Source organism: Onychomys torridus, chromosome X (genome assembly GCF_903995425.1).
Source record: "Onychomys torridus chromosome X, mOncTor1.1, whole genome shotgun sequence".
Taxonomy (NCBI): domain Eukaryota; kingdom Metazoa; phylum Chordata; class Mammalia; order Rodentia; family Cricetidae; genus Onychomys; species Onychomys torridus.
In genome coordinates this window covers 64,361,990-64,375,552 of record NC_050466.1, presented here as the reverse complement: position 1 = coordinate 64,375,552, position 13,563 = coordinate 64,361,990, and the positions used below count along the sequence as shown (strand labels likewise).

General features: G+C 36.2%; 1 protein-coding gene across 8 annotated transcripts in view; it reads left to right on the top strand.

Moving 5' to 3' along the window:
• Rps6ka3 (ribosomal protein S6 kinase A3) overlaps window positions 1-13,563 on the top strand; it is a 107,767-nt gene that overhangs the window by 68,014 nt on the left and 26,190 nt on the right. For all 8 annotated transcript variants that reach the window (XM_036174515.1, XM_036174521.1, XM_036174519.1 and 5 more), the window contains 6 exons: window positions 1,013-1,093; window positions 1,687-1,766; window positions 2,306-2,412; window positions 7,564-7,601; window positions 7,795-7,937; window positions 8,992-9,062. In XM_036174515.1, coding sequence (XP_036030408.1) covers window positions 1,013-1,093; window positions 1,687-1,766; window positions 2,306-2,412; window positions 7,564-7,601; window positions 7,795-7,937; window positions 8,992-9,062 — 520 coding nt within the window. The remainder of the gene's footprint in view (window positions 1-1,012; window positions 1,094-1,686; window positions 1,767-2,305; window positions 2,413-7,563; window positions 7,602-7,794; window positions 7,938-8,991; window positions 9,063-13,563) is intronic.

Below are 13,563 nucleotides of genomic sequence, written 5' to 3'. Positions count from 1 at the left end.
TGGAAGAGTCTTAGAGCTCATAACATAGACTTCTAGTCTTCCTATACAAGTAAAACTGATCTTGCCTTCCTTTGAACTCCAGTAGTACTTATCACTGGTAATAAAATGCCCATTAGGTATATGCCAGCACTTGGGAGGCAGAGCCAGGCGGATCTCTGTGAGTTCGAGGCCAGCCTGGGCTACCAAGTGAGTTCCAGGAAAGGTGCAAAGCTACATAGAGAAACCCTGTCTTGAAAAAACCAAAAAAAAAAAAAAATGTCCATTAGGCATAAGCACACTACTGCTTTTCAATATAACAATAGTCCATTACAAGCCTCTTTTACACACAGGCTTTATCCAAGTAACACAAATTCTTCAAAGGTATAGTACGATTGCCCAGTTTTATACCTGAAAGGTAACTGAGGTTCCACAGAGTTTAAATAAGTAACTTACTCATGACTATACAAATTAGAATCAATTCCTTTTTAATTAAAAAAAAACAAAGCAAAACAAACCTTTGGCTCTTTCATCTGTACAACATTTCCAATCTACTCCTCCTCTTTCTCCCTCCCTCAAAATAGACCAATTGGGATGTATCTGTCCTTTACCAAGTCTGCCACATTTTACAGATAATTTGTGAACATTTATTGACGTTATAGGGTTAGTAAAAGTACTGAAACCTATTTCAGGTTATTGTTTTAATGTTTCATGAAATGCCTTGTTTTTTTTTTTTTTAAAAACTGACATGCTTTTTGCCATTTTCCACAACTTCAACTAAAATGCTCCTAAACCCAATACCTAATATATTTTACATATTTTTAACTTAGAGCATAGATTTTATAAATACATAGTTGCCTTTGATTATATAATGTAGTAAAAGTTATTTTTATAGATTTAAAAAATTCAACACCACTAAAAATTCATGTTTTATGCACATAAGCAAAATCTAATTTAAAATGCAATGTAAAAAGAATTTGTTCTAATATTACCTTTGAAAATACTTGCATTGCATCATGTGTTCAATCCTTTATAGTTCGAGACCGTGTTCGGACAAAAATGGAGCGTGATATCTTGGTAGAAGTCAATCATCCTTTCATTGTCAAATTGCATTATGGTAAGTTTTGAACCACCTCTTACCTTATCCCTTTACCTCCGTTCCCTCACTCCAAGTATATTCAGGTACACTAAAATATATAGAGCTACATAACACTGTGGTACCATTTTATAGTCCTTATGTGTTAGCCCAAGCTGAATACAACAAAGAGGCCCAATATCAGCATCCTAAAACTTCTATCACCTTCCTTTCCTTTTCTCTGAAAGCCAAGTTCTATTTCTCAGTGTGTAAATAACATAGAATCCTTGCACTATGTTATTAAATCTAACGAATTCACCCCTGTGACATAGCTTTGTATAATAATTCATAGTTAAATCTTTCTGGTGTGAATTTTTACTGATCTCATTTAGAATGATAGCATTCTTGAGGGAACTCTTGCCTGTAGAAAATTTTGTTCCCTAATAATACACACTGTATTTGACATTTCTTCATGGAAACTAAGAGAATTGATGTTTTCTTTCTTCTATGTAGAAAAAAGTTTAGATTTCTGATATCACTTACTTGCTAAAAATAACATTTATAAATGAATTGACTTAATATAAGCCTAAAAAAAAATACAATGGTTTAAACAGAAATTTTGTTTCTTCATTCAGCTTTTCAAACTGAAGGGAAGTTGTATCTTATTTTGGATTTTCTCAGGGGAGGAGATTTGTTTACACGCTTATCCAAAGAGGTATATAATTAATGTCTATTTTTAATTTATTTCTACTCATCCTATTTTAATTAAAGCTTTGTTACTTCAATGTTGCATGTATCATACTCTCTTATAACACAGAATTCTTTCATTCAGGAAACTGAGTCAAAAAATATTATTTTTCTATCTTTTGAATTTATACTGAAAGCAGCGCTTTATTTGGAGAAGTTGGCTTAACCCTACTGCTTTCATAATTTTTTCAGAATTGATAATGTATCAATAAATGTCCTTAATAATTGATATTGTCAATTCAGCATTTATTCTCAAAATCATTTTCCACTTCAAACATGTTAATATGCTGAAAACCATTTCTGCAACAGGGCATAGTTAACATTTAGCAAGTGATTATACTTGACTGATTAGATCATTTTGCACATTTCTTTCATGAGTAAATTGTAACTAAATCTATATCTGATTAACATATTTACAAATTGAATATTTAAAGTCTTAGGTGGAATTTCACATAAAAATCATAGACATAAAAAGAAAATAAAGTTGGGGATATTATTTTGTTGTAGGTGATGTTCACAGAAGAGGATGTCAAATTCTACTTGGCTGAACTTGCACTTGCTTTAGACCATCTGCATAGCCTGGGAATAATCTATAGAGACTTAAAACCAGAAAAGTAAGGAGCCATTCTATTACATTGGATTCAGTGTGACACAGCTATACAGGGGGTCATAAATGTACTGACTTACATCTCCACAGCACTTCCTTATAGTTCTGTGCTTCACATTGTCTGCTAATACTAAAGGATCTTACACTTGTAAAATCTTTGCTAAACAACACTATTAACCTGTTTTCATTTATTTTGTGTGTGTGTGTTTGTTTTGAGATAGGTCTCCCTATTTTTTCCTGTCTGTCCTGGAACTCACTCTGTAGACCAAACTGGCCTGGAACTCACAAATCCATCTGCCTCTGTATCCCAAGTGCTGGGATTAAAGGCATGCACTACTACCCTTGGCTTTCTTGTTTTTCATTTACATTCTTTGATTTTTTTTGTTTTGATTTTTGTTTTTTGAGACAGGGTTTCTCTGTGTCATTTTGGTGCCTGTCCTGGAACTCATTCTGTAGCTCAGACTGGCCTCAAACTCACAGAGATCCTCTTGGCTCTGCCTCCCAAGTGCTGGGATTAAAGGCGTGCACCACCACTACCTGGCCATTCTTTGATTTTTTTTAATGAGGTTAAAATCTATTGGTTGGCAATTTGTATTGCGGGGTTTTCTACTCATGACCTTGATTCATTTTTCTTTTGGAATATCATTTTTCCCATTGATTTAAAAGAGAACTTACCAAAAAAAGAGAAAGAAAGAAAGAGAGAGAGAGAGAGAGAGAGAGAGAGAGAGAGAGAAAGAAAGAAAGAAAGAAAGAAAGAAAGAAAGAAAGAAAGAAAGAAAGAGAAAAAAAAGAGAAAAGAAAAAAGCCGGGCAGTGGTGGCGCACGCCTTTAATCCCAGCACTCGGGAGGCAGAGGCAGGTGGGTCTCTGTGAGTTCAAGGCCAGCCTGGGCTACCAAGTGAGTTCCAGAAAAGGCGCAAAGCTATACAGAGAAACCCTGTCTCGAAACCCCCCCCCCAAAAAAAAGAGAGCGAGAGAACTTTACAAATTAAAAATATTTTAAATTACCTTCAATTCTTTATCTTGTATGGGTGTGCACACACACCATGGTGTATATTGCAAATCAGAGGACAACCTGTAGCAGTCAGTGTTCCCCCTTCCACCATGCATGTCCTGCGGATTGAACTCAGGTTGCTGGCAAGTATCTTTACCCACTGAGCCCTGTTGCCAGCCCCAAACTAAGTATTCTAATGATTTATCCAGAAACAGTTGAACATTCATGTAGTCATATCTCTTGGGGAAACATAGGCAGAAGGATTACTTAAGCACAAATCTGAGGCCAGTCGAGGCAATGTATTGAGACTCCTATCACAAAAAGGGGAAAAAAGAGGACTTCAATCATTTCATATATATTACAAATCCTTTCCTTAAAAACCACACACATATTTTTTTGTCTCATTGGGCCAACTAATCTTTTGTAATTTCTCCAAAGACTTATTGGTAGAAGAATTTTTCCCAATGTCATGATGATATTTTCTTCTAATTGTACTGTTTTTTTTTTCTTTTACTTAGCTCTATGAAGAATGGTATAGAGCTAACCCTTTCTCCAAAATACTGTTTATTGAAAATTTCTTCTTAGCCAGTCTTGGTGATACACACCTTTATTCCCAGCACTTGGGAGACAGAGCTAGGTGGATCACTAAGGCCAGCTTGGTCTATATAGCAAGCTCTAGGACAGGCAAGACTACATAGACCCTGTCTCAAAAAAAAATAAAATTTATTCTTAAAATTTCAACTTTTAAATATAACTTGAGCAGATTTTCCACAGCTCTTACAGTGACATTTATCAAGAAGCTGATATTATTTTATATGATATGCACACGGGAGTTGTTTTTTCTTTTTCCAGGGATAGAGACAAAAGCCTTGGTTTATAGAGAATATTTTTAAACAGCTTTATTGAGATGAGATCCACATGTCTATAGTAGGTATACATGCCTATAGACCTACTATACAGAAAGCTAAGGTGAGAATATCACTTGACCTGCCTGAACTACACAGCCAAAACTCATCTCAAAAAATAAAGTATGATTGGCTGAAGAGTTAGCTCAATGGTTAAAAGCACTTGTTGCTCTTCTAGAGAACCTGGGTTTGATCCGCAGCACCCACATGGAGGCTCACAACCATCTGTAACTCCAGTCCCAGGGGGTCCAGTGGCCTCTTCTAGTTTCCATGGGCACCAGACATGGCAAAATATCCATATACATAAAATAATATAATAAATCAAAAAATTGAAAAAAATAAACCATACAATTCATTGCTTCTCAGTATATAAAGCAGTCACTATTACCAATTTTTTGTTACTGTTTGGCTTTTGGGATTTTGAGGTCTTTTTTTTTTTAAGCAGTCTTACATAGCTCAGGCTAGCCTTGAACTGACTAGGTAGCCAAAACTGGGCCTGAACTCTTTTTTTATTAGTTTTTTTTTCTTGTTTTAGGATTTATTTGTTTTATGTACATTGTGTTCTATCTGAATGTACACTTGCATGCCCAAAGAAGGCATCAGATCCCATTATAGATGGTTGTGAGCCACCATGTGGGCGCTGGGAATTGAACTCAGACTTCTGGAAGAGTTGCCAATGCTCTTAACTGCTGAGCCATCTCTCTAGCCCCTGGGCCTAGCCCCAGATCCAGGACAGGCACCAAAGCTACAGAGAAACCCTGTCTCAAAAAACAAACAAACAAACAAACAAAAAATACATTTGGTCTGGAAAATATAAGTAATACATTTTTTATCCAGATTTTCTTTTTTTAACTTTCTAAATTACTAGGAATAACTTGAGGATTGTGATTTGTTTTGTTTTCAGAGCTGTCTTCTGTTTATTAGATAGAAAGGGCCATATTTCCACCATCCAATTAGTGTCTTTAGTAATTCATTCTCTTTCTCTCTCTCTCTCTCTCTCTCTCTCTCTCTCTCTCTCTCTCTCTCTCTGTGTGTGTGTGTGTGTGTGTGTGTGTGTGTGTGTAAGTGTATACACATGCATGTTCTACACTTGTATAATGATAGGAAGACAACTGCATTTAGGACTCAGTTCTCTCCTACAGTTTTCCAGTGTAGGTTCCAGGCATGAAACTTGGACCATCAGGCTTGCATGGAAAGCACTTTTACCCACTGAGCTATCTCATGGCCTTTATTAGTGTCTTTTATGTTTCCTAAATATACTGGACTGCTTCATAAATAAGCATAATTAAAAGAATTTTTCTAATAAGTAGTGTGTTAGGAAAATGACTTGAAAAATATGTCCCTTCTAAATTATTCTCAGTGCTAAACTTCAGTGTAATTATGTTTGGAATGCTCCATTAAGAAAGTTGGTTACAAAACTGGACAGGAGAAAGCCCAAGAGACCTCAACCCTGCACAAAGAACTATAGGAAACTAAGGAATCCTGACAGTAGGAGAAATAGTCTTCTCCAGAGAAGAGCACACCAATTGGTTATCCAAAGCCTAAGGACCTGAAAATATGTATACGTGTAACATAGAGACTGAAGAGGTTATATTAGGAATGTATACATATATACATATATGCATGCAGTAACAATTAATGAAAAAAGATGCCATGAATTTGAAAGAGGGGTATATGGGTATTTGGGGTTAGGGGGCAAAGACAAGGAGGAAGTGATGTAATTATAATCTCAAAAATAAATAATTAAAAAGTGAATTTTGCCAGGCGGTGGTGGCGCACGCCTTTAATCCCAGCACTTGGGAGGCAGAACCAGGTGGATCTCTGTGAATTCGAGGACAGCCTGGGCTACCAAGTGAGTTCCAGGAAAAGACGCAAAGCTACACAGAGAAACCCTGTCTCAGAAAAAAAATTAATTTTTTGTCCAAGTAAAATTTTATTATAATAAAATTTGATTTGTTCTTAGTTCATATTAAAAGTAAGAAAATGCCTATATTATAGGATAGCTTATTATTTGACTTTTCAAGTTAGTATACTAGCATGCCTTTCCCAAAATACAAATATGAGTTTATAGCTTAGTATTTAGTCCTTCCTGTGACGCCATAATTTGGCATTAACCCCCACAAAAGTTATCTGCTCAAAGATGCAGAGACTACAGCCAAACATTAGGTATAGCATAAGAGGGCAAGTAAGGACTATAGGAGCCAGAGGGGTTAAGATACCACAAAAAAAAATGGCCCACAGAATCAACTAACCTAGGCTCATAGAGGCCCACAGAGACTGAACTGACAATCAGGGAGCCTGCATGGGACTGACCTATGTCCTCTGCATATATGTTATGGTTATGTAGCTTGATGTTCTTGGGGGGAGTCCTAACAGTGGAAGTAGGGGCTATCTCTGACCCTTTTTTCTGCTTTTGGGACCCTTTTCCTCCAACTAGGTTGCCTCATTCAGCCTTAATATGAGGAGATGTACCTAGTCTTACTGGAACTTGTTATTCTGTGTTCAGTTGATATCCCTGGGAGGCTTGCCCTTTTGTGAAGAAAGGAAGGAAGAGTGGAGTTGAGGGGAAGGATTAGAAGGAGAGGAGGGAGGGGAAACTGTGGTCAGGATATAATATATGAGAGAGAAAAGGAAGGAAAGACCAAAAAAATTATTTGTCCAAACTAGATACTTGAGTGTCCTTTTCAAGATGTTCTACATGATGACTCAGAGAACTCACTAAATACCCATATATTCTCCTCTGTGCCTTTTATACATCCCTTTTACTAAGAAGAAGCAAGGATTATTGGGAATGTCTTTTAAACCCCCTGTAGACTGATTTTATTCATTCAACAAATATTTTTTAGATTTATTTTTTTAATATTTCTTTTATTTTTGAGATTATAATTACCCAGAAGAGCCAGGTAGAGTGGTGCACACCTACAATCCCAGCACTTGGAAGGCTGAAGCAGGAAGAAGGCCTTGAGTCCAATTGTAATCCTGTCTCAAAAAAAAAAAAAGAGAATTTAGATTGAATATGTACTTCATCTGTCTAGTATGTAGGGACAAGATTTAGACAGGTCCCCTCAATAGAAGAGCAGTAGGGGAGAGCACTTCGGAAAAATAGAGCGTGTTTAATTGTTTTCTTCATCATTACTTGTGGCCTAAAGTAACTCTTTAGAGTAAGTGTGGTCAGCTGATGGCTGAGTAATTGCAGTTTCAGCTTCTGTATATCTCCATGTAGAATGGTTTAAAGACATTTTTCTGACTTTTTCTTTCAGCATACTTCTTGATGAAGAAGGTCACATCAAGTTAACTGGTAAAAGTCTTCATTTTATTAAAATATTCTCTCCTTTATTTCTTTTAAGGTTGATTGTGATAAAAAAAATTGAGTAGTTAATTGTTAAAATTTTAGGTTAATATTTCTTATTATAAATATGTATTGGAATTCAGAGTTTAAAATTTATGCAAAATATTTTGGATATTTATTAATTCAATATTTATTTTGTCAGATTTTGGCCTAAGTAAGGAATCTATTGACCATGAGAAGAAGGCTTATTCTTTTTGTGGAACTGTGGAATACATGGCTCCAGAAGTAGTCAATCGTAGAGGTCATACTCAGAGTGCTGACTGGTGGTCTTTCGGGGTGTTGATGGTAAGGCTTGACTTCTGATTTTTAGGTGTGGAAGTTCTTTTTGTTTTTCAAATGAGACTTGGCAGGGCATATCATGAGAGAACTTTGATTTTCAATATTTTCTATTATTAATACTAAGTAACCAAATAAAATGATTGCCTGAAGGGTAGGACTAGAACTAACCTATTGGTTGCTTCTATCTCACCCTAATTTGTAAAAGCCAAAATATATTTCCTTTCATTTTTCTATGTTGTGTTTGACTTGCAGTCCATAAGCTGCTTATACCCTAAAATATGTGTGAATACAGCCCAACCCAAAATCATAAACTTATCTAAAACATTAGGAGATTGGGAGTTTGGGGGTGTCACTTGTTAATTTTTTTCTGGGGTAGGGGGTTGAGACAGGGTTTCCCTGTGTAGCTTTGCGCCTTTCCTGGATCTTGCTCTGTAGACCAGGCTGGCCTCAACCTCACAGAGATCCGCCTGGCTCTGCCTCCCGAGTGCTGGGATTTAAGGTGTGCGCCACCACTGCCCGGCTGTCACTTGTTAATTTGATTTGGCAGTTCTCAAGCGTGAATTTATAAATGACAGCAATGTATTATGGTGTCATTGGGCTAGACAAGCCCAAAAGCATTAATAGTGTTTATTCTTTACAAAAGCCTCTTAGAGAATTCTCTTGGTAATAACCCTTTAAAAAGCTTAGTAGGAGAATGGCAATCTGTTAGACTAGTCACATATTTATACTTTAAAAATGCCATTTAAAATATGATTGATTTCTTCAGAATTGTATAGCTTGGTTATTTATGTCTTATGAATTATCAAGAAATTCAGTAGTAAATGTAATAGAAACATAAATGTTTATTTTAAAAACTAATATAGTACAGCTTGCATATTAAGTAACACTATAATAGAATGATTTGATGCAGTTTTAAACAAGAGAAAAGGAGAAAAGGACTTTCTATAGGTAGCAATTTTAGAAGATTTAGTTATAATTAAGATGATGATTTTTGCTTTTAACCTTCTGGCCTTGAAACTTAATACTTATTGGCTAATACCTCTGTTTTACCTTTCTGTAGTTTGAAATGCTCACTGGTACACTACCTTTCCAAGGAAAAGATCGTAAAGAAACAATGACTATGATTCTTAAGTAAGTATTCCCAAATGAACATGTTTTGGTGAGATGTCAAAATAAATGCTTCAAACTAAAGACAAATCATGTATGTATGCTTTTCTCTGTTTATCCCACTCCTTGGCATGCATTTATTGTTTATGTGTCAGAGTACGCAAGAAATGAGTGCAAAGTTGTTCAAAATGTTGTTGGTAATAGTGAAAATTGTATCAGTAACAATAGAATGGATTTATGATAATGGTATTTTCATACGGTTGAGTCTTCATTACATTGCTCTTTATTGTATTTCTTAATCCAACACTATACAAATATAAAACATGTCTTTTGTTTGTATTTTGAGATAAAAATCTCACTGTGTAACCCAGGCTGGTCATGAACTCATGATTCTTCAGCCTTATCCTCCTCAGTATTGAGATATAGTTATGTACCACTATGCCTGACTAAAACAAGTCTTGACTAAGTAGCCATACAAAAGCAGGTCCAGGCCTTTATATGAACATAATATTCTGTATAGCAAAGAAAATGGGCATATCACAATTCCATGCAAGCATTTATATGTCTTCCAAAGAAGTTAAATATATAAAGCTTAGATCCAAAAGAACTGATTGATTCTGTGAGTCTATTTATAAAGTTTACAAACTAGTAAAACTAAAGCATATTTTAGGGTCTATATTCAGATGGTAAAAGTGGAGACAAAATAAGAAAAAATTATTATGTTGGATGAAAGTTTCTGGCAATGCTATCATTCTTGGCCAGACAGCTATTAATTGAGCTGTGTACTTTGGATGAGTATTTGTTTGTTTGGATGGCTTTGGGGCATGTTATTCTGCACAATAAAAAGGTTAAAAAAATACATATTACATGAATGAATGTTCCTTGAACTCTCACTATCAAACTTTAATTGCCCATCGCCTGATTTCAACTAATGCTTTCTAATATTAAAAAAAAAAAAGCCCTTTCTTTGACCTGCCTTTCCTTTACAGTTACTGCATTATCTTCTTTCATCCTTTTGCAACACAAAGTCTCTTTAAGTGTAGTCTGTGCTTTTTGTTATGTTTTTCAACTTCTTTTACTCCACAGCCTATTTGTCCACTAAAACTGCTCTCCATTTGTCAATGGCCTTCTAGTTGCTAAATCATGACAGGTTGTCAGAAAGATAATCCTATTGTTCATTCATATGATTCATTCAAGAAGTAATAGAGTTCTTGCTACGGTCCTTGAATGCAATATGAAGAATACTGAAAAGACTTTCAGTGTCTCACAGTCCTTATATTCTAGTGGGGGAAGTATAGCATTAATGCTTAAATAAATATGATAATTTCAGATGTTGTGGGATAATATCTTAGTGTATACTTACTTTGTTAGTGACCAGTATAAAAGAAAGAGCAGGAGTTATTTTACAAGAGAGAAATAAGGAAATTTCTCCAAGGAGTGTTTGACACTGTTGGCTACTACACACACACACACACACACACACACACACACACACACACACACACACACATACACACACACCACTCTCCTCTCTCCCCACCCCCTGTGGTGTGTGTGTGTGTGTGTGTGTGTGTGTGTCTGTCTGTCTGTCTGTCTGTCTGTCTTCTTAGTGTCTTCTTAGTTATTTCCTACTCTCATATGCTTGTCTTACCTCTCTAACCATGTTCTTTTGGTATGATTTTGTATTGTTTTGGTTTGGGTGTGTTTGGGGGGTGGGTTGTTTGCTTGTTTGTTTTTGAAGACGGTTTCTCTGTATAGCCCTGGCTGTCCTGGAACTAGTTCTATAGAACAGTCTGGCCTTAAACTCAGAGATCCACCTGGTTGTGTGTGTTATTTTAAGATAGTATCTCACTATGTAGCTCAGACTGGATCACATTTTTTATTCTCTTTCTTTGGCCTCTTGAGTGCAGGGTGTAAAAGCATGTGGCACTGAACCCAGCTGTTCTTATATAGAGTTTTAGGGAGTGGTAGGATTCAAGTAGTAACAGGTTTATACATCCAGAAGTAGGTTGATACCACAAATGAGTATAATTACTTGGGTAAGACTGTCAATAAGTTGGCACTTCTGGTGTCTTTAGTTGAATGAGGCTGTTCCTGACCTGCTAATTTTCAGAGATAACACTTAATGGTCAGTTGGCATAGAAGTTGTCCAGGCAAATTGTCATTGATAATTGAATGGATTTAAAACCAGTTCTGTTATTCTTTTGGTACCTTGGTTACATAACAATTAGTCTACTCCTAGAACTGTGCTAATAACTTAGTAATTTATTCCACTATCTTGGTTGTTTTGCTTAAATTCTTGTTTTGTGATGGTATCTGATTTGGCTTTGTAATTTTATGAGAGGCTCACTGTGTAGTCAAGACTGATCTGAAACAATGTGCATATCCTAGACTTGCCTCAAACTTTCAATTCCCCTACCTCAGCCTCTAAATATATAGGACTAAGGGTGTGTGCTACCATATCAGTTGTTTAAACTTTTCGGTAGTATTATTTGATGGCTTATGCTGCATGTATTGAGTCAGATGGCTTAGAGTACATGATTGTCTCACTTTCATTCCAGCTGAGCCCATAACGTTTCCTGTCAAAGTTGTCTAAGGTTTAATCTGCTAATAATCATTACCTTAAAAAATGTTTTAGCCAGGTGGTGGTGGCAATCCTCCTGTCTTGGTCTCCTGAGTGCTGGTAAAAAGTGACTCTTAAGAGCAGTAGTTCTCAACCTTCCTAATGCTATGTGACCCTTTAATATAGTTCCTCATGTTGTGGTAACCTCAAACTGTAAAATTACTTTCATTGCTACTTCAATGAATTATTTTCATTGTTACTTCAAAATTTCGCAATTTTGCTACTGTTATGAATCATAATGTAAATATCTGATATGCAAGTCCAAAGGGGTCATGACCCACAGGTTGAGAACCACTGATTAAGAGGAAAGTAAGACCTCAAGGATAGGTAAGAGCTGGACTTGAAAAGGTATGGAGGAGGACGGTGGTGGTGTACGCCTTTAATCCCAGCACTCGGGAGGCAGAGGCAGGTGGATCGCTGTGAGTTCGAGGCCAGCCTGGGCTACAGAGTGAGTTCCAGGACAGTCTCCAAAGTTACACAGAGAAACCCTGTATCTAAAAAAACAAACAAAAAAAACCACAAAAATTTAAATATTCAAAAAGATGATTCTTCTATTGCTGTCTTTCTTTCCTCAATTTTTAACTGGTATTTTCTGGAACAATGAACTTTTCCTTCATCAAATAATCAGTGTGATTCAACCAGTTGTATTTTTCTTTGTTTTTTGTTGTTGTTTTGTTTTGTTTTTTTTCCTGATGCTAGAGTTGAACCTAGGGTATTATATATGTTAGCACATGCCCTACCACTGAACTGTCCTCCCAGCCTATTTTTATTATCTTTAGTGTTCAAAATACTTCTTTTGGGGGGGTGTTGTTTTTTTGAGCTGAGGATCGAACCCAGGGCCCTCCATTTGCTAGGCAAGCGCTCTACCACTGAGCTAAATCCCCAACCCCAAAATACTTCTTTTTTAACCACCTCTCAAGTGATCTTCTCTTTCCATCTCTGATGTATTTTCTCCCTCTCTTCCCTCTCTGTATTCAGTTATTCGACTGACTTCAGTCTTTCTTATCACTAATCTCAACATTTTTTTTTACCTTCAAAGTCTTCTTAACATCGGTATACTAGGCACAAGACCTATACTCAAACTAACTCACCCATGTGATTTTATAGTAAACATGACTTCACATCTTTAAAATAAGTTCCTACTTGCTGTTCTTTTCTTATCTGTATACCCCCAATAAACATTTCCATATATCCTATTTTCCAAGTCAGAAACATGTCTTCCTCCTTCTTTCATATCCAGGTATTCTGATTTTATTTTAGAACTATTTAATTGTTCTAGCCCTTCCTCTGCAATGCATTGCTCACAGTGTTCAAACAATGAGATGATCTCTCTGACACTGTTGAGCCACACTTCTAGAATAGTGCCTACCATCTCTTTCCATTCTAGATTGTTCTCTGCTACCACTGGAGTTATCATCTTGAAAATAAATCTGGTCATGCTAGACTACTGTTTCAAGACTTCTGCTATACCCCAGTTACTGAATTACAACTGCTTTTCCAGTTTTCTCAAAAGAGGCCTAATTCTATAACAAATAGTTATCTTCTCAAAAGGGGATGCTAGAGATAAATATTTAGAAAATAATTATTTATTTACTCTAGATTTCTTAGCCTTTTATATATAGTATACTTTATTTTATGTCTTCAACATGAACGCTGCAATAAATCCCAGTCCACAAGCTCACTGGATCATAGAACTGTCTTTATTGTTGTCTCCAAGTATGGGGGGGGGGGGGGTAATGTTATTGAGTAACATTTTGGGCAGTACTAACCCAATGAGTAACTTTAATCTAAATTCAACTTTTGAATTCATTTGAAGGGGTCAGGCGGTGGTGGCACACGCCTTTAATCCCAGCACTGGGGAGGCAGAGCCAGGCAGATCTCTGTGAGTTTGAGGCCAGCCTG